The sequence below is a fragment of the Homalodisca vitripennis genome, chromosome 5 (genome assembly GCF_021130785.1).
Source record: "Homalodisca vitripennis isolate AUS2020 chromosome 5, UT_GWSS_2.1, whole genome shotgun sequence".
Lineage (NCBI taxonomy): Eukaryota > Metazoa > Arthropoda > Insecta > Hemiptera > Cicadellidae > Homalodisca > Homalodisca vitripennis.
In genome coordinates, this window is record NC_060211.1 from 41,459,343 (window position 1) to 41,479,277 (window position 19,935).

General features: G+C 40.0%; 1 protein-coding gene across 1 annotated transcript; it reads left to right on the forward strand.

Moving 5' to 3' along the window:
- Nucleotides 1-18,066: 18,066 nt before the first annotated feature.
- Nucleotides 18,067-19,335, forward strand: LOC124363438 (mucin-2-like). Its single transcript, XM_046818687.1, has one exon. The coding sequence runs from the start codon at nt 18,067-18,069 to the stop codon at nt 19,333-19,335; it is 1,269 nt and encodes a 422-aa protein (XP_046674643.1).
- Nucleotides 19,336-19,935: the final 600 nt, after the last annotated feature.

Below are 19,935 nucleotides of genomic sequence, written 5' to 3' on the forward strand. Positions count from 1 at the left end.
GTGAGAGCGAGTGTGAGAGAGAGGAGAGGGAGAGAGAGAGAAGAGAGAGAAGGAGAGAGAGGAGGAGAGATGGATGAGAGGGAGATGAGAGTGAGAAGACGAGAAGAGAGTGTGAGAAGAGAGAGAGAGAGAAGTGAGAGACGAGGAGGGAGTTGAGGGGGAGGTGAGAGAGAGAGAGTGAGAGAGAGAGAGGAGGACGTGCTGGGACCGAAGCCCCTCGTTCCCACCTCCACCCCTGACACAAGTCTGTGACTTATTTGCCAGGCCTCGTGCACTTCTCCTCTTCTTTCTTCTCTTCGGGGCTTTTCGGCCACTAATATTCCTCCTTCTCGGACACTCGTGCTTGTGTCTAGCCTAACAGCCACAAGTCTCCCCTCATCTCCACCGGCCCCTGTGCGGATGTGAATCATCGGGATATTAATTTATCTCTTTCTAAGCTTTCAAATCTGTTTTCCCTCTCTTTTTATCCCAATCCCTTCATTGGTCGTGGTTTCTTGAGCTGATTTTATATTGTCGCTTCTCTTCATCGAATGTCAAAGTTGCCTTTTCTTCTATTCTAGATGCTTCGATGTCATCACCTGCACTGATGAGGTCTTCTTCTCTTCCCTCCTCAAACAGTTCAAACTCCATTGAAGCACACTGGTTTGCGGTCCTCTAGCTCTTCCGCGACTTCACACTCTCTTCCTCCTCACACCAGGTTAAACCTCTTGATGTTTCGCCGCCTTGAAATTTTCCCATTGACCAGTGGACGAACGTGTCAGGGTAATGGTCCATGTCCCACTTTATCTGGCTGCAGTCTCCTATCTGATGGTCCGGCATGTATTCGAAGAGGTTTCCCTAATCCCTATTTCGGTATTTCGCCCAACGGCCTGTCTGCCATTCTTCCAAAGTCTCTATCTCGTCTCGCTGCATTGCTCTCCAGCGGCGTCCCCTTCCTTCTTCCTTATCCTCCCCACCTCTTCACCTTCTCTTCTATTTGCAGGTCAATTCGGTGTTTACTCCTGCCAGGCAACTATGATTGCGTCATGTGAGACAGGTGTTTGTATGGGCACTTTTGCTACCATCAGTAGAACTCTTCTTTGCATGCTCAGCAATTTTTCCTCTTCAGCTGCAATTCTTTCGGGCATTGTCCCCCCAGAAACTCACAAACCGTCACATACATCGCCGGCTCTACGCATAACCTTTGTATAGCATCATAAGAGTGCCGCCTGTCATTACCCCTATTGGCACTTTGCCTGTCCTGCCAGTTTGGCGTAGACCCCTTTCATTTTCCTCGCACACACTCCTCCACATGTTTCTCAAAAACCGTCATCCTCTGTCCTTAATACCTACTCCTAAAGTATTTCATTTCCTTCTGCAAACGTATATATTGCTCCTTCCACTAAAACAGCCTTGGTGGGTCTTTATCAAACTTTCCTTTCAACATCCACTGTCCACTGTTTTTGCTTTTTGAAAACTTCAGTCTTCCTTTGTTGTCCCCAATTTATGTTCCTTTTTCTACGGCGCCCTACTACCGTCTTTCAGCCATCTGTATGTGTATCTCTGTCCTCTGACTAACAGCAGTGCGGGCGTCAGCATATGCAGTGATTGTTACTCCTTCTCCCCTTAGAATCTAATCTTCAGTAGGCTGTCGAACATTCAACATTCCACAGGAAGTGGGTCCTACCAACAGGTAATCCCTGTGGGCACCCTCGTGTCATCCTCTTCCCCCTGCTTCTCCATTTCCTTCCCTGTGTAACACATCTCTACCTTGGAAAGTAATCTCCTAATTAAGGCAACTTACAAGCTCCCTCGAACAAATTCCACATCCTTAGTTACCCTTATGAGTTATGGCCACCCATGCCGAGTCGGAATGCACAACCGCTATGTCCATGGAGACGAGGCCTAGCACGTATTTCTCTTACTGGTCTCCCTCCACTTCCTCTTCAATTTCATCAACGCATCCACTGTTCTCTTCCCTCCCTAAATTCCGAACTGGCCTATCACTTAACAACATGTCTTCTTTCGCTGAGCCATCTTTTCATTCTTGTTACGTATCAACTTTTCGCCTAACTTTCCCAAGACTGAAAGTAGTGTCCACTGGTCCCTGTACGATTTCACCTCACTGGGCTTCTTGTCTTTATTTTTTAAGAATATTTTTTACCACTCCGGTACCCTTTTTTCCACACTGATGGGAAATCTTCCTTCTGCCAACATCTTATTGTATAGGAATGAGCAGATGCCCTTTTTAAATCCTTCCGTACATCCTTCTTTACCTTACCTCTATCTTTCAAACCATCGTGCCTCAGGAGGGGCCCTTTCTGATCTTCAATTTGCTTTACTTGCCGCATCCAAACTTCCTCTTCTGAAAATTCTGGTTTCCTCCGAACCCCTCGCTAACTAGTTCCATTTCTACTCTTACAGGTTAATTTGATCCATTAGTATCACTCGTCCTGATTGTCATCTGTGCAACAGACCTTGCAGTATTTACTCTCAGCGTCTCCTCTATCGTCGTGTGAAACTTCCATCCTCCTGTCTTCCATACTTGGACCAAAGTTGTTTCCTTCTTTGGATCTTTTCCATAATGATCCTGTAGGAGCGCCTTCCCCAAGGGTCCTTTTCACTCGTCTTCATCCAGGACAGGCTTCTGCCACGCATTCCTCTTTTCCCTTCCTGATTTCACATACAATAAGCTTGTCCTCGCTGTGACACTAAAGCTCTTCTGTCCTTCCTGAGTCCCGTGTCCTTCTCCATTTCGTTTTACCATATCTTTCTCATCCTTAGGCCCTCATCTCACTTATTGTTTCTGTTCCTCACCAATGCACCTTCTTTTGACCTTTCCTCGACTTGGGCACCGGGTACCATCTCCATCACCCCTTTTTTATCGTCACATCCTTGAAGCTCCTGGTGTGCACATAATTTCTGCTTCTTTTCCTTCCCACGGCAGCCCTCAACGCTCCTCAACCAGAACTCCATTCAAATCTCACCCAAGTCAACCTCGTCTTAGGTTCCACCGATCCTTCAGTCATCATCTCATTTCTGTAAGATTCTTCCTACCTCCATTTCCTTCACTTCAAACTTTATAAGTCGATGGTCGCTCAGTGACTCTACTATACAACTTCGCCAGTTGAACAAAGTTTTTCTCGTTACGTCCCTTGTTCCTAGGAGTAACATCGATGTTTGAAGATCCACTCTTGGGTGTGTTCTCGAAGGTTTGTCCAACGGCTTTCCACCTTGGTTTACTATCTCTAACTTCACAGGCTTCCACCAATTTCCTCTAATTTCTCCCCTCGCTATCCGTCCTTGGTCACGTTCCACCACAAACCTGGATCTTGCGTTTAAAGTCCCCACCGATGGACGGACTTCCTTTTCCCTTGATCTTCCGTTGATCTTCCACTATTTTTTCTCAGATGACTCGTCAATATTCCTCTGAGACTGTGCCGACAGTATAAAGCTGGACAACCTTCAAGTGACTAGTCATTCCCTCTTTCTTAGCAACACAGCTCACGCAATTATCAGATTCTCGGGCGACTTAGCATGGCATCGAAGTCGAATCTTCCAATACCACAATAGCACTTCCCTACCTCAACGTCCTGCTCCTCCTTTCAAAAAACACCTCCCTCCGCATCCAACGTAATCTGTCCATCTTTCACATAAATGCTCCGCTGTTCACGAGCATCAACCTCAAGGACCCTCCTGCCGGCTAACTCTCACCATATTCCTCCATAGTTATTTCTTCCTCTTCCCACCCTCCCCCAAATTTATCTGTCCCAGTTTATATTTCAATAGTTCGATCTGTTCATTGTACCTCTTTTACTGCTTTCTCATACGCTGGGCATACTCTCCAGCTGTGCAGGGTGTTCTCGCGTATAGCCTGCATTCTCTGCTTGAATTTTGCACACCTGGCCTCCTCCCTTTTTTTGTAATTCTTACTGTCCTTCTGAGAGACATGCTCCTGTCCGAGCAGTGCGAACAACTTGTGGCTTGTCATGTGTTGTGCAAAACTTTGCACATGGTCCAAACCTTTTTGACACTTGGTAGCACACGTGCCCTGCTAAATCCACATAATCTTTAATTACTGCAGCTTTCCCACTTCAATGTATAACCCTACCCTTCCTCCTTCATGCCAGTTCCTTCACCCTCACTGAACATTCGGGCTACCATATGGTTCCTCTTAACTTCGGGGGGGGGGGGGTTTAACCGTGTTCAGTTTTTTCCTGGTATCTTGTGCTTCACCGTGAGTGTAATTCTGTGTTGAAGTCCTCTTCCCTCAAGTCTCACTCTTCCCTGCATATTCCCGCTTATAGATCTCTGCTGCCTTAACTGCCCTCAATTACTTAATGCACGGATTAATATATCGTATAGACCATTACCATGGGATTCTTCTTTGTCGGTTTTTCTAAGCTGTCCCATACCCGCACTTTTCAGCGCAATCACTTTTCAGGGAGGTTTTTCCCCAAAACCCCCCCTTCCTCAGATTCTGACTCTTTTATGACTCCGTTTCGGAATCATTTCTCAGTCTTTCATAACCTTAAAGCCCTATTTTCTGGAAGGCTATAACACAATCTCCTTTCAACTTCCCTTTTTATCTCCTCGCTTTCCTTATTTTCTGCTTTACTACGTTTACACCAACAACTTTGGGTACTGGCAGCACTGGGGCCCATCACCCCCGTGATCTTAGGCACTTCCCTTTTCTTCCAAGGGCCTGAGCAAAAGGTAAGCCTGATTCCTTGCTCTTCGTTCCCGTTCTTTGCCCCACTCTCCAATTCCTTCCTGACTGCTTGTCCTTAGGATCGGACCATCACTACCACCCTTCTTCCTCCCACCCTAGTCCCCATAAGACTGCTCTTTCTTCCCTCGCCAATACTATCTGTCTCCTGGAACTTCATTCCATGTACTCCTCAAACTTGCTGGCATAGCTTTTCTTTAACTTCTTCTACATAATCTGTGGCAGGATTTAAACCAGTTTCGCATCTTCATTAATGTCTTTCCAAGGTTTTCCAGGGAGGGTCCTGCCCAAGATGCAGTTCATCGTCATCAAATCACCTTCCTTCAGGGTCTTATATTCCTGTTTCCTTAAACAACTTTTTCCCTACATTTTCGCTTTATTGTCCCCCCATCATTTGGGGCTCCACCTTGTCCTCTTTTTAAGAAATGTGTCTGTGTTCTGACTCATGATTCAATTCTGGGACTACTGGCTGCCAGAGTCCGCGGTCTCCCCTGACCAGTTCTGCTTAGTTTTCCCTCTCCTAGTATTGTCTTTTCTAAGAGAACTCCTTTTCCGCCTCCATGCCTCCTCTCCTCCCCTCCGAAAACCACTCCATCACCCTCATCCTTTTCTCTCAGTCCTCTGTACCAGCCATATTCGTGTCCGAAAATTTCAGTTTGTTTGTTGTTTGTGTTTGTTGTCTCCTAAAACTTACTATTGCCCGACGAGTATTGAGGTCCTATTACGTCGAATCAACCGCAGAGGCCTCTTGCCGCTGACAAGCCTACATACAAGGGAGGAGTCGGAAGGTATCCCAGGGCATTACTGCTTCGTGATGCCTCAAGCCTGGCACCATGCATCCCTTACAGCACAAGAAGAGAGAGAGAGAGAGAAGAGAGAAGATTGAGAGAGAGGGAGTGAGAGAGGAGGAGAGGAGACGAGAGAAGAGGTGAGAGATAGAGAGGAGTGAGGAGAAGGAGAGAGAGGCGAGAGAGAGAGAGAGGAGCGAGCGAGAGGAGAGAGAGAGAGAGAAGAGAGAGAGAGATGACGGAGAGGAGAGAGAGACGAGGCAGAGAGAGAGAGAGAGAGAGAGGAGAGAGGTCTTTATTTACAATCATTGAGATTTAAATGGCGTGCAAATTAACAAACACATTTTTTAGTAAATAGGTCCAAATACTTGCTTTAACAAAAAATATTTCACTTGTATTTGAACAGTTTGCCCGCAGTCCCATGATATTCTTTTCCACACTGTAAAATTGGACGTTGCCATGCAACCACTCGTAGAGTTTTCCGTTTAGGCGTTTGGATCAGTCCCTCGATCAGCTCCTCCGGTAGCAGGGTGTTTAAACAGCCTAGGCACCAGCATACGGGTCGGCTTTCATTTCAAATTTTTCTACGTGGTTGTGGGGATGGAAGATATGAAAATTGTGGGCAAATGGGTGTTGTGCTGATGAATATCTTCTCGCTCTAAGGTATACTCTTTTTGCAAGGCTTAAAACGATCACCTCACAGTATGTATATATTTAATCAACTGTTAAGAATCCTCCAATCCTTTTGAAGTGCTCACGGCCAGCTCTCGTTCCATTCCATATCTGCCATAACTCTGAGTAGCTTTCTTTTGTGGATTGTGGAGGACACGTTCGAGGATGACGCTGGTAGCTGCGGCCCCACAGAGTAACTCCATATCTTCAGATTGGCTCTCGAAGATTGGAAAAGTATGTAATTTTAACGGCTTCAATGTTGCTGACGGAATTAAACCCGTCTCAGGGCGGAAGACTACCGCTGCTCAGCTTGCCGCATAAGATGTTTTAGGTTGCTGCACCCACGACAATTGCGCCATCACGATGCACGATAACGAGGTTGCTTTGGCTTGGATTCCACCAATTGAAGTCCCAGGGAAACTCAGAGATGGTTTCATCTTTTTGAACCCATAACAAAGCTGTGTTCGTCTTGGTTTCATTAAAGACCAAATCATGTCGTCCCATTGCAGTAATCCATGGCCAGACCAAGTGCGCATATAACCTTTGATTTCTCAAATCCTCCGCAGAAATACTGGATGACAAAAGGACAGAGTTCGTTCTGCCATACATGATTATTTTAGCAGAACTCTTGAGTGTATTCTGGTAAATCGCTAGGTAAACAGGATAAACGATCACAGGACACCTGCAAGGACCCCTGTCGGGAACGCCTCTGGTAACGGGGAGCTGACTTGACCTGAAGAAGGTTGGTCGCTTTTATTAGTCGAATGTGCCTTAGCTTCAACTAATTGGGTCTCTGATCTTGTAGGTAATTGCAGAAACCAGTTTCCAAGCGGTGTCCCTGAATCCAAGCTTACTGAGCTTAGCCAGGATTAGCTCATGGACCTATGCAATCAAAAGCCTTGCTCAGATCCAGGGTTAGACACCGGTCACAACTATGTCCCTCCTCGAGCCTATCAATGATGTATTCCACCAACTCCACTAAAGCAGTCAGAGTTGACTTCTTACTTAGGAATCCATGTTGTTCTCTGAGTTGTATGCGAATTCTTCTGTAGGTGTTCACAGATTCCGCATATGTACAACTTTCTCTATAACTTTTTGAAAAGGTAAAAGACCAGAGAAATCGGCCTAGTAGGTTTTCCAAATCATGCTTGCTTCCTTGTTTGTCGAAGGGGTATCACTTTTTGGGAAGACACTTCATCTTCTTAAGGACAAGACACCAAGTCCGGAGGCTCAAGTTTTGACAACGGTGGCAGTAGCGGATCAAGCAGTTCCTATTTCACAGCCCCTCAACATCACAGAGAAGAACTCATCTAGCCCCGCTGAACGTTTTGTTCTTCATGGTTTACGTATTATGTTTACTTTAACTCCCTCTTCGATTGTTGGCTCAAACTCTGACAATGGGGAAGGCTATGTTCAGGTCCCCCCGGCTGGGGAATTGTTTGCGAGGATCACCCTTGTCCACCCTGTTTCAACGTTTCCCTCCGCCACTGATGTGAAGGAATTTTTTTGTTTTGTGAAAACTATTGGCCATCTCTTGGGGAACTAATGGACTCCACACCATCGAGAAGAATAGTGATTCACGGTTGGGAGTGTTCTTGAGTTTTTTTCTCGTCTTTCGCTATTAATGACCTGTCCCATATTGACTTTTGCGCTTGTTATTTGATTTCAGCGATAAAATTGGCACTATGCTTGCTTTCCTCAATGATTTTAGTTTTTAAAATCAATAGGCTTTTCTTTTAAGTTAGATGATCTTTTTTTTGTCTTCTTGTCCCTGCCGCTTACAGTTTTAGAGGCATTTTCGGCTTTGTATGAACTCACTCTTGTTTCAATTGATTAGCTTCGTGATCATAAGGCCAGAGTAATTGATCACGTGGTTTCTGTCTAGTATTTTTGGGCTTGGACAGGTAGTATCAATGGCAGAAGTTTGACAAAGTGGCAAGAAAATTGTTTATACGCGTCATCACGTCCAATACACTTTAGTACTCTCTATCCCCATTGATTGAAGGTCGAGATGCATCCCCTCAAATTTTTTACAAGATTTATGCTGTTGATGTGAACGACGAGTTGACAGGATTGGAACTTTCTTTTTTTATTTTCAAAAAAATTGAGGCTACACAGCTGGCCGGTGTGGTCTGAGATTCCTGTATGGAGGACCTGCACGTTGACAATCACGATGTAACTCTGCCAGAGACACAGCACATGGGGTCTTTGGAGGAGTAGGTTTTCTGAGTCACTCTAGATCGGGGCCAGATAAATTCCTTTCCATACGAAAACCATGCCAGTAGTTCTCATGTCAGAAGAACTCTCTCTCCTGGATGTTTTGAGGCCATCGACATTAAATGTCTCCGACAATTAAAACCAACATTTGTTGTGGATGCTCCACTGTTCCAGTAATCGAAGACAGTGTCATTAGGGTCAGCAAGTAAGGCATCCTTATCGTTGTTTGTGGGGGTCAGATAGATGCCAAAAGAACCATTGTAGGATGTAGTTTTCCTATATTAGAGACCAATTGAAATTGCAGAAACTTTGCAAAACAAGAGGATGTGCTAAGATATTTCAATGTTTAATGTCTGTGACTCGCTCATTTTGCTATAACTAATTATGCGTTAATATATTTGCTATTCCTCCTTTTAGAAATACCTTCTTATCTGCAGAACGATGTTCACCATCTCATAGTTTATAAGTCTCGTAATTGGCCATGTCACATCCCCATTTTTGCCCCATGTTCCGAATTACAATACATCCGGAACAAGCTCATGACAGGGCAGATGGTTAAGTTCTTTCTATTTTCTTCTTCCATTCGGACTGCATTTTGGTGAAAAAAAATCTTTAGATACTTATTTGAGCTTTTCTTGCGTATTCACAAAATGTCTCCAAGCGGGTACCGGAGCGGAGTTTCCATTTGTCTGGTTTTCTTGTGTCGTTGTCCTAAAAAATCTTGTTCAGCAATGACTGAACTTGTCATTCTCTGATTACTTGATTTGTAATGTTAATTGATTTTGAATTTATTTGGCGAGGGTGCTTGATTGTTGGTTCTTAATAGCCCTTCAGGAAATCATCAATATTTGCATTAAAAGAAATCTTGAATAGATTCCCCATCGGTCAGAGAAGTTTGGCACTAATCGGAGGTCTTCTCGTTTCACAGGCCGGGAGATTTGGAGTAGATGTGTGGGATTCAGACAATTGAAGGATCAGGTTCAGGGTTTCTGACTTACAGGTATATTAGTTGGTGTTGTAGGGGAGGCGCTGGAAGGGATTGTGTTCTCGATCACAGTAATGTCTATCTTCAAGAAGTTGATATTTGTTTTTCAAATGTAGTAGCCATTTGATAAGTTCTATCCGACAAGTCCCAGAAGCAAAACATTTTGGTTGATACCTCCGAGATTGAACAGAGCTCAGTTTTGTAGTTTTTAGAGAAATAATCTAATTTGTCATCGTCATATATTTATTTTTATTAACGTCTTTCCATTGTATGTCTATTGATTTTTTGTTTATTTTACGTTATTTTACTTACTCATACTTGCGCCATTTATTCAGCAGGAGGCCCGTACTTAGTTTGGATAGAGGTGTAACAGCCTTATGTGGACAAATCTCTCCCCAATTAGAAGGCTAGTGCTCCTTCCTAAACATGAGCAGTTAGTTATATATGCCCTAGAGACGTATTAAAGCTGTCAGCACAACAGAGGCGGTTAAAACTGCCTACTCGGCTCTTCTGGACAGCCACATAAAGTATGGCATAGTGCTCTGGGGTGCCACAGCACAACGCAATTTGCAGCGGGTTTTAGTGCTGCAGAAAAAGGCTGTGCGTGTGATGGCTGACTTGGGGTGGAGGGTGAGTTGCAGGCGGGCGTTTGTTGAGTGGGAAATTCTTACTGTAATAAATGCCTACATTCTAGAAGTGGTGACAACAGCCTGCAGAATCAGTCCACCAAGAAATGAAGACCTCCACCAACACTACACTCGTCGTGCCCGTGACTTCAACCTACCAACGCATCACAGCAGGAGATTTGAAGGCAAGCCCTCTTACATTGGCGCCAAACTGTTTAACCATCTGCCAGAGAATATTAAGATGTCCAACCCTGAGAAGCTGAAGGCGGTGCTACACCATTGGCTCCTGATCAACCCCTTCTACAGTGTGGAAGAGTACCTGGACTGTCACAACCGTGACTCCTAACTGTGAACTTTTTTTAATTTTTTTAACTGAATGTCTTTTATCAGTTTTAAAAAATGTTTTGTTTGACGCCATTTCAATCTTGAAGATTGTCTCTCTCTCTCTCTCTCTCTCTCTCTCTCTCTCTCTCTCTCTCTCTCTCTCTCTCTCTCTCTCTCTCTCTCTCTAAGTCAGGAATCACAACCTATATGTTGTTTGTCAACTTCACTAACTCTATAAACATGCACTTAATAAAAAACTATACAAAACACTAATTATTAAAACTTAACTACGGAATACAGGTCACAATACGTCTTCATTCGTCTACTAACCACCTGCGACTGACCAGAGGGACTAGCCAATGGTAATCGTCACGGCAGACTAAAACAAGATGGCGGAAATAAAAAGGAAGGGGGACAGGAATGGGCCCTTTCGTTATTATTGCTTCATGCGAGATGAACTTCTTAAAACCATATTGTGACTCCGCATTGGTTTATTACAAATATCTGATCCGTTTGATACTTTTGGTTTCCTCTTTAATTAATTTTTTAGAATTGGCAACCAAAGCGGCCTAATCTCGGCTGATGGTTGACTGATTGGTTGGTCTGCCAATTTAATGTATGTTGCCTCAATTAATTTCCTTTTGAAGAAATGTGGTTCCCGATGTATTATGTTGGCTTCATCCCAATTCATATGATGGTCTTCGGACCAACAATGGTGTGCAATTTTGGACTTTTCTGTGAGACCCTTTCTCGTGTTTTCTTTGTACTCTTTTATCCTTACGTTTAGTGGTCTTTTTGTCTCGCCTATGTATTCCCTATTGCAACTACATGTAATTTATAGAATGTATAATAAATAAAAATATGAATGCAATATTTTTATAAATTTTGCTTTTTGAAAAATCTATTGATTTTTATATATAGTTTATTAGATTGGAATTCCTGAATATTTAATAATTTTAAAATTTACAAAAACCAAATTAGTAGTTGGGTAAACATATTTAAAATTAGTCATTCATGCTAAAGTTACATTAAATTTATTAATTTACTGTAGGTATAAATATGCCGGGTAAGGCAGACCACGCGTACAGTATGTATAGTGGGAGAACGCTTTGGTGTAAACGCCCATGGGGACCTTATTGAAAATATTTTTATCAAAATCTATGTACCATCAATGTGTATTTAAACATTTTTCGTATCTTCAATGGTATTCTATAAATAAGCAGAAATCTGTTTTTAAGTAATCTTTCCTACGTATTTTAGTACCACTTTTAAATAAAGTTTAGATACACTTAAACACAGTAGACGTGTAGAAAAGTATTTTGTTTTATTGATATCTTAGACATAATAATACCATTCTTTTTAATAATACATTATATTAACACATTATGTTTTTTTTCCTTATAATGTAACCATTTTTCAAGTGTAAATTATGAATGGCTAAGGTATTACTGTAAAAAACATTGGAAAGTTAGATGAAAAACATATTTCTTACTTTTTCGAAAATTATTGAGGATACGAAAAAAGTTTAAATACACAATTTGTTTGTCTTAACGATACCTTTAAAATGATGTACAACAATACGCATGTTGCCATTTAAAAGATTAGACTTATATAAATTTACAAGTTTTCAAAATTTGAGTTGGTTAGTCAATACCAAAATACTCTTGAAAATAGTCATGTGGCATATCAAAATGAGGACGAGTTTCTCGTAAGCAAGAAATCGGAATCAGAATTAACAAAACTCAGACTAATAAAAATTACAGAGTGTTTCGTAATTTTAAAAATGTTTCAAAAAACGGCTGCCATTTTGAAACGGACTATGTATTGAAACTATATTGAAACGGATAAGTGAATTATGATTTCCGTAATAAGTTCCCTTTAAAAGGACTTTTAAATTGATTTATGATTTTTTGTAGATTCAAACATTCGCCTATTAATTTTGGAATACCCTATTCATAGACTTTCAACGGACTCCTCAGGGATAATTTTTGAGCAGAGCACTTAGTTTTATGTCAATAAACCAAACCTTTCTTCAGCTATACATACTGAACGGGTGGTATACCTCACCATGTATATAAAATTAAATTTTCATTCACCATTAGCAGCTGTAATTAAACGGGACTAGATAAAAAGAGGAATTTTTGTAGATGTTCATATTTTTTCCTTTTGCTAATCATCTATTGACAAATAAATAGCAGTTAATACCTATAATAATTGCTTCTACCACTTTTAATAAAATAGTTATTTTTTGAATATAATTATTGATTACAATAAAAATACATTACAAATATTAATATGGTTCTCAAAGAATAAAATTTAGATCCACCTTGTGAATATAAATAAATAATCCGGTAAACCAATAAAAACTATTTAACTCATAAACACTTTTACTCTCAGAATTGTATACATAATTATACAATTTATAACATTAAAAAAAAAACATAATTACCTTTGTTGTGATATATGAAATTTCGGTATTGATATTGCTTGTTATTCGTTATTATCGTTATTATTCCGTGAATAAATTTGATTTGATGACAAATTCACTTACGATTACCCACAGCGAGGAACAAAAGAAAGACCTACAACGATTCAATGGACTATTGCATATAAATTTATGAATCCGTCACCATTTGAATATGTATTTGTTATTGTATCTTATATTTTAAAATAAATCATTATCTCACTGTCTAAGTTTAAATAAAACCTAAGCCATCCTCTTATTGGAATTTCCAACTAGTAATAATATGTTCAGAGAATAATCGCATATGTTCAGTCAGGTCAACTCTTTTATCAAATTTGTGTGACCTAAGATTTGACTTCGCATTGACCTGATTGGTAATCTGCCATTATTCACAACAATATAACAGCTTAGAGTGTAAAGTATCATTCAGTTTCGGCTCTAATTTTGTGTTTATAAGTACCGTAAGTTCTGATATACAATGAAGTGTTGTGTAACATTGATCGTGTATTTGTCGATAGTAAGTGTTCCTCGAGGCGAAAGTTTTAAAATTTTTAATAAAATACGGAATTTACTTTACCCAACGACGACAACAACGGTGATTCCTATACTTCCGGATTATGAAAATGAAGCGTTGTCTGGAAGTACAGATCCTAACAATAACGTGCACAACTCACAGTTTGATAACGTTCAGCCACACGTTAACGATTTGGATTCAGATCTTAACCTTTTCACAACACCAGCAACGTACGAAATAACAAGTAGGAGGATTCAAAGACCGAGCTTCCCAACGATCATCCCACCTCCTGGAGTGATATACCCGGGCATGCCGACAACAACATCAACCAACCCCTACGCTTACTCAAATCAACTCCGTCCAGATGATCCGAATAAGTTCGCCTCCGTTGATTCAGTTCCAGGACAAGAAACTTCGTCAACAACTCAACAACCATTTCATAACCGACAGCCACCTTCAACCCCCGACAACCCCTTGGAGCCTCCTCAGCAGATAAGCCGTGGAGATGATGATGCATTGATCTTCCCTGACAGTGTATTCTACGTCCCGGACGAAGAGCAGGATATGACTCCAGAAAGGATCGATCATTCGAACAGAAGATACTTTTTTACATCTACGATCTCGAGGACGCCCACGAGCAACATTCCTGTTCCTGTGGGTGCTGATAGATGGTTAATAAACGGACCTGTGAAGACCTGCGATCCTGGAATGAAGATGACTGAGAATGGAAACTGCAGGGAAGAAGTGAGGTTTGTAATAGCGTTCTTAGACATGCAACTACCGAAAATATATCTAGATTTTTAAGTCGTTATAAATTACGTGGAAGAATTTTTATGAAAAGATTATCTCAATATTACTAACTCTTCAATGGATAAAAAACCATTGTTATCAATCTTCTCCAGACAAGTTTTAGAACATCTCACGATTAGGAGGGACAGTTTTAAAGATGCTATATATGTTCTATATATTTTCCAGAAACCTAAGAAGTTTACGGTTTTAAGTCTAGAATTTGTTTAACAATAAACAGTATTATTAGTCCGAAAAAGAGAAATAAAATGTTGGCCCTTTTTTTCTAAAGTTACCCAATCTGATATGACGTAAGTTAATCTGAACATAAAAGTTCTATAACATACCTTATATACCGATGTAATACAAAAAAATTTAACTTTGATTGAGGTCTGAATTGTATGACAAAGAAATAAGTTGATGTACACTAAGAATGTATTTACAAATTGTAAATCAAGTAACCATGCTATTAGACAACTAAAATTGGTAAATATAACTATTGAAAAGGGATGAAGACTTCTGGTTCACTAAAGCGGCAAAACAATTACACAATTGATTACACAACTATAATCTTGAAATATTTCGAACTTACTGCGTAAGCCTGAAAACTATGATTCTTATTGAAACTAAAAATGTATTTAAGGTAAAATTAATAATCATAACTTACAATGATAATATGCAGGGTGAAGCAAAAGTGCTGGGCTTTGTACACATTTTCAGATTTTATGCGTGATTCTAAGCTAAAAATTAAGAGTAATTTCTTTCCTATTTCCACTTCGTTTAGGCGCTAGCCGCCATTTTGTATATTTTATAACGAAACACTTTCTCAAAATCTATTAAAGCTATGGAAACCAAATTTGGTGCATAGGTTTGAATGGGTAAGATAAAAATAAAATAATGTGTTATTTTCATTCTCTAATATTAACAAAATGGCGTCAGTTGAAAATGTTTAAAGTCATATAACAGAAAACCATTTTGTTATAGAAAATATACTAGACAAAACCTATTTGGAGAATTTTATTACAATTCGAACAGTACAAATTTCAACCAAATCCACCAAGGCATAAGCAAGCACAACCACTTTAAAGGTGAATTTGTTGTCAAAGTAGCCGTTTCAAAGCTAATACAATTTGAAAATTTTGAACGGCCGCCATTTTGAAATGCAATGAGATATTTGTTTTATTTTTTTCACTGAAAAGGACCAACACTAGGTTAACATAACTGTTAAGTTTGAATTCTGTACCTTAAGTGGTTTTTGAGTAGTAATTTTTTCCCAAAAAACACATACAGACAGACAGACGCTAAACGAAGTGAAATAGGGCACCTGTTGTATTGCATTATTTGTTAGTTTTGGCCTGCTGAAAATGCGGCAAAGTTTGTTCGAATAGTTTCTGGACACCCTGTATACTAAGTTATCTCTATTACACTTCCAAGACATCACCGAATAGACTGACTTGGATATTTAGGTGTACACTAACAGCTCCTAGCTATTGACAACTGTTGGGAACTGTTGAACCAAACCCCTTACTTCGAGCCATATCAGGAAACTAACTGGAGGAAGGACATTTCATAAGAAGTCTTGCCAAAATTTGGGCTGTCGAATATCAACAATACTCCTGAAATCGGTTACGGTCACGGGAATCCATTCATTTATTTTTCTACCATAGATATTCTTAATGGATTTTACAAATAGATACAGCGTAGCATTTGTACGAATCTTCAAACTGCAAAGCATAATATTAGTTGGTACATGTTGTTTTTAAATATTTATTATCAGTCAGACAAAGCTTTTAGTTTAACACATTGTCTGCGTGGGGCGCACACTTAACTCTTATCGCTGTCTTGAAATCTGTACCAGACTTTATCGTAGTGAAGATGTGAAAACACAAACAAATTTTATATTTTACGTCTACTACAAATTTTAAAAATTTAACTAATATATATATATCATAAAAGGTCTGTGGTATTCCACAGGAATTTATTTTAGGCCCAGTATCTTTATTTTATGAAAATGAGCTTGAGTCCGTTGGTGCTTTTGGAAAAAACCGTTAGGCTTTTAAGCTTGGATAAGCGTTTTCCTACCGTAAATAGTTCTCAAGAAAGCCTAATATAATTAAAACGTTTTTTTTAATTGATCCCTTTATTCTTGTTTACTGAATACAATTGTTACATAATTAGAAAAACCAACAGTAGTAGTGTTGGCAGACGCCATACGTCAGTACTACAGATTTAGAAATTTCACTACAAAGAAGATCTTTCGGCTTCCACAGGGATCTATTTTAGACCCAGTAATTTTATTGTTTGTAAATGAATAAGATTTTTAATTGCAGCTTTTGGAAAAAAACTACATACGAATTTGCTTGTATAATAATTTTCTAGCTTAAATAGTTTTCCAGATAATCTAATTTAATCTTAAAACTTAGAAAACTCATCCGTAATTCTTATATTCTCTAATAACTTTGTTGCATAGACCTTTAATATGATGACATGTCACAAGATAGGGGTTGGAATTTGAAAATTTAAAGTTTCCCCTTTCTATCCCTCTTTCAAAAGGGGGGGGGGGGTGACACTGTTTAACCCTAAAAAAAATCCAAAAAGTTATTTTATAACTAAGGTGAAGTTAGTACATTAATATCTCATTCCATTTGGGATATATATCTAAGCGTGTCAGGCCTTAATATACACCCTTAGATATGACGGGATATTTGCCCATAACTTTTGCTACGATAGTAGTAGAGATGTTTTGATCATGTAATTGTGTTCAAATCATCAATTGGTATCAAAACAAGGTAGGTTGCAAGTTTAAAATTTAAAGTAACACCCCTTCTTCCCTGTGAAAAGGGGGGGGGGAATAATTTTATCCTTCATATAGTCCAAAATAGGTATGGTGATGATTTTACATTGATATCTCAATACGTATGGAATATATCCAGGCGTATCAGGACTTAACTTACGCCTTATATATAAACTATACATATACGATATTCATTTTTTAATTACTCATAAACAATTTAGGAAGGTTTCGCTTGTTCAATGGTTTATAAATGCGAGACTATATCAAATTAAATCACTAAACATTTTGGATATGCTTTTTTAGACTTGTGTTACATAACAAAACGTGCAATAATACATGGTAAGCTTTATTTTATAATACATTCAATTTTACAGTTATTTATACAATTACTGGATAAAACGGTCTGTTGTGTTTATTTGTTATAAGTTTTCAAATTATACAAATAGATGTTTAAACAAATTTTAAATTTTAACTCTAAGAACTTACAATCAATGATATAATTTATAACATGATCTTTTATTCGGAAATTTCCGTATTGCTTATACACAATCTAATACAGTTGTGTATAATATTCGTTATTATATATCAATTTATTGGTGATAGTGGGGAAGATCCACTTACACTCATCCAATAATCTAAAACGACGAACAAAATAAACGCCTACAATGTTTCAATGGGCTGCTATATGTGAATTTATGATTTGGTCACCATTAAGATATGTATTTGAAATTGAATCGTACGTTTTAGAACAAGTAATTATCTCTTTGTCTCAATCTAAGTAAAAACAAAGAATTTCCTTTGATAAAATTTTCCTCTTGCAACAGAATCAGGGAACAATCGCATATAACACTCAATTTTCAGTAAGGTCAAGTCTTTTATCGCACTTGTGTGACCTATGACCTTAGATTTGACCTTGCGTTGGTCTGATTGGTAACCAGCCAGTGTTCACAGCAGTATAACAGCTTATTGTGTACAGTTTCCCTTAGTTTATACTTTGGTTTTATGTTGTATAAATACAGTTTGCTCTGATATACAATGAAGTTTTGTGTAACATTGGTCGTGTATTTGTCGATAACAAGTGCTCCTCGATGCGAAAGTCTTAAAGTTTTTAGTACAACAGACAATTTACTTCACCCAACGACAACAACGACTGCGACTCCCATACTTCTGGATTATGAGAAAGAAGCAATGACGACGACAGCATCAACCAGTTCTTTCGGTTACTCCAATCAGCTTCGTCCAGATGATCCAAATGATTCAACTGATGAGATCAACCGACTGCCACCTTCAACTCCCGACAACCCCTTGATGTCTACTCAAAAGACAATCCGTGAGGGTGATGACTCATTGATCTACCTTGACAGTGTATCCTGCGTCCCCACAGAAGAGCAGAGTATGACAACGGAGAATTTATTTCACCCAACGACAACAACGACTGTGACTCCCATACTTCTGGATTATGACAGAGAAGCATTGACGACTATAGCATCAACCAGTTCTTTCGGTTACTCCAATCAGCTTCGTCCAGATGATCCAAATGAGTCAACTGATGAGATCAACCGACTGCCACCTTCAACTCCCGACAACCCCTTGACGTCTACTCAAAAGACAATCCGTGAGGGTGATGACTCATTGATCTACCTTGACAGTGTATCCTGCGTCCCCAAAGAAAAGCAGAGTATGACAACGGAGAATTTACTTCACCCAACGACAACAACGACTGTGACTCCCATACTTCTGGATTATGACAGAGAAGCATTGACGACGACAGCATCAACCAGTTCTTTCGGTTACTCCAATCAGCTTCGTCCAGATGATCCAAATGAGTCAACTGATGAGATCAACCGACTGCCACCTTCAACTCCCGACAACCCCTTGACGTCTACTCAAAAGACAAGCCGTGGGGATGATGATTCATTGATCTACCTTGACAGTGTATCTTGCGTCCCCAAAGAAGAGCAGAGTAAAACAACGGAGAATTTACTTCATCCAACGACAACAACGACTGTGACTTCCATACTTCTGGATTATGACAAAGAAGCATTGACGACGACAGCATCAACCAGTTCTTTCGGTTACTCCAATCAGCTTCGTCCAGATGATCCAAATGAGTCAACTGATAAGATCAACCGACTGCCTCCTTCAACTTCCGACAACCCCTTGACGTCTACTCAGCAGACAAGCCGTGGGGATGATGATTCATTGATCTACCTTGACAGTGTATCTTGCGTCCCCAAAGAAGAGCAGAGTAAGACAACGGAGAATTTACTTCACCCAACGACAACAACGACTGTGTCTCCCATACTTCTGGATTATGACAGAGAAGCATTGACGACGACAGCATCGACCAGTTCTTTCGGTTACTCCAATCAGCTTCGTCCAGATGATCCAAATGAGTCAACTGATGAGATCAACCGACACCGACGACCTGCCACCTTCAACCCGACAACCCCTTGACGTCTACTCAAAAGACAAGCCGTGATGAGTGAGGGTGATGACTCATTGATCTATCTTGACAGTGTATCCTGCGTCCCCAAAGAAGAGCAGAGTAAGACAACGGAGAATTTACTTCATCCAACGACAACAACGACTGTGACTTCCATACTTCTGGATTATGACAAAGAAGCATTGACGACGACAGCATCAACCAGTTCTTTCGGTTACTCCAATCAGCTTCGTCCAGATGATCCAAATGAGTCAACTGATAAGATCAACCGACTGCCTCCTTCAACTTCCGACAACCCCTTGACGTCTACTCAGCAGACAAGCCGTGGGGATGATGATTCATTGATCTACCTTGACAGTGTATCTTGCGTCCCCAAAGAAGAGCAGAGTAAGACAACGGAGAATTTACTTTATCCAACGACAACAACGACTGTGACTTCCATACTTCTGGATTATGACAAAGAAGCATTGACGACGACAGCATCAACCAGTTCTTTCGGTTACTCCAATCAGCTTCGTCCAGATGATCCAAATGAGTCAACTGATAAGATCAACCGACTGCCTCCTTCAACTTCCGACAACCCCTTGACGTCTACTCAGCAGACAAGCCGT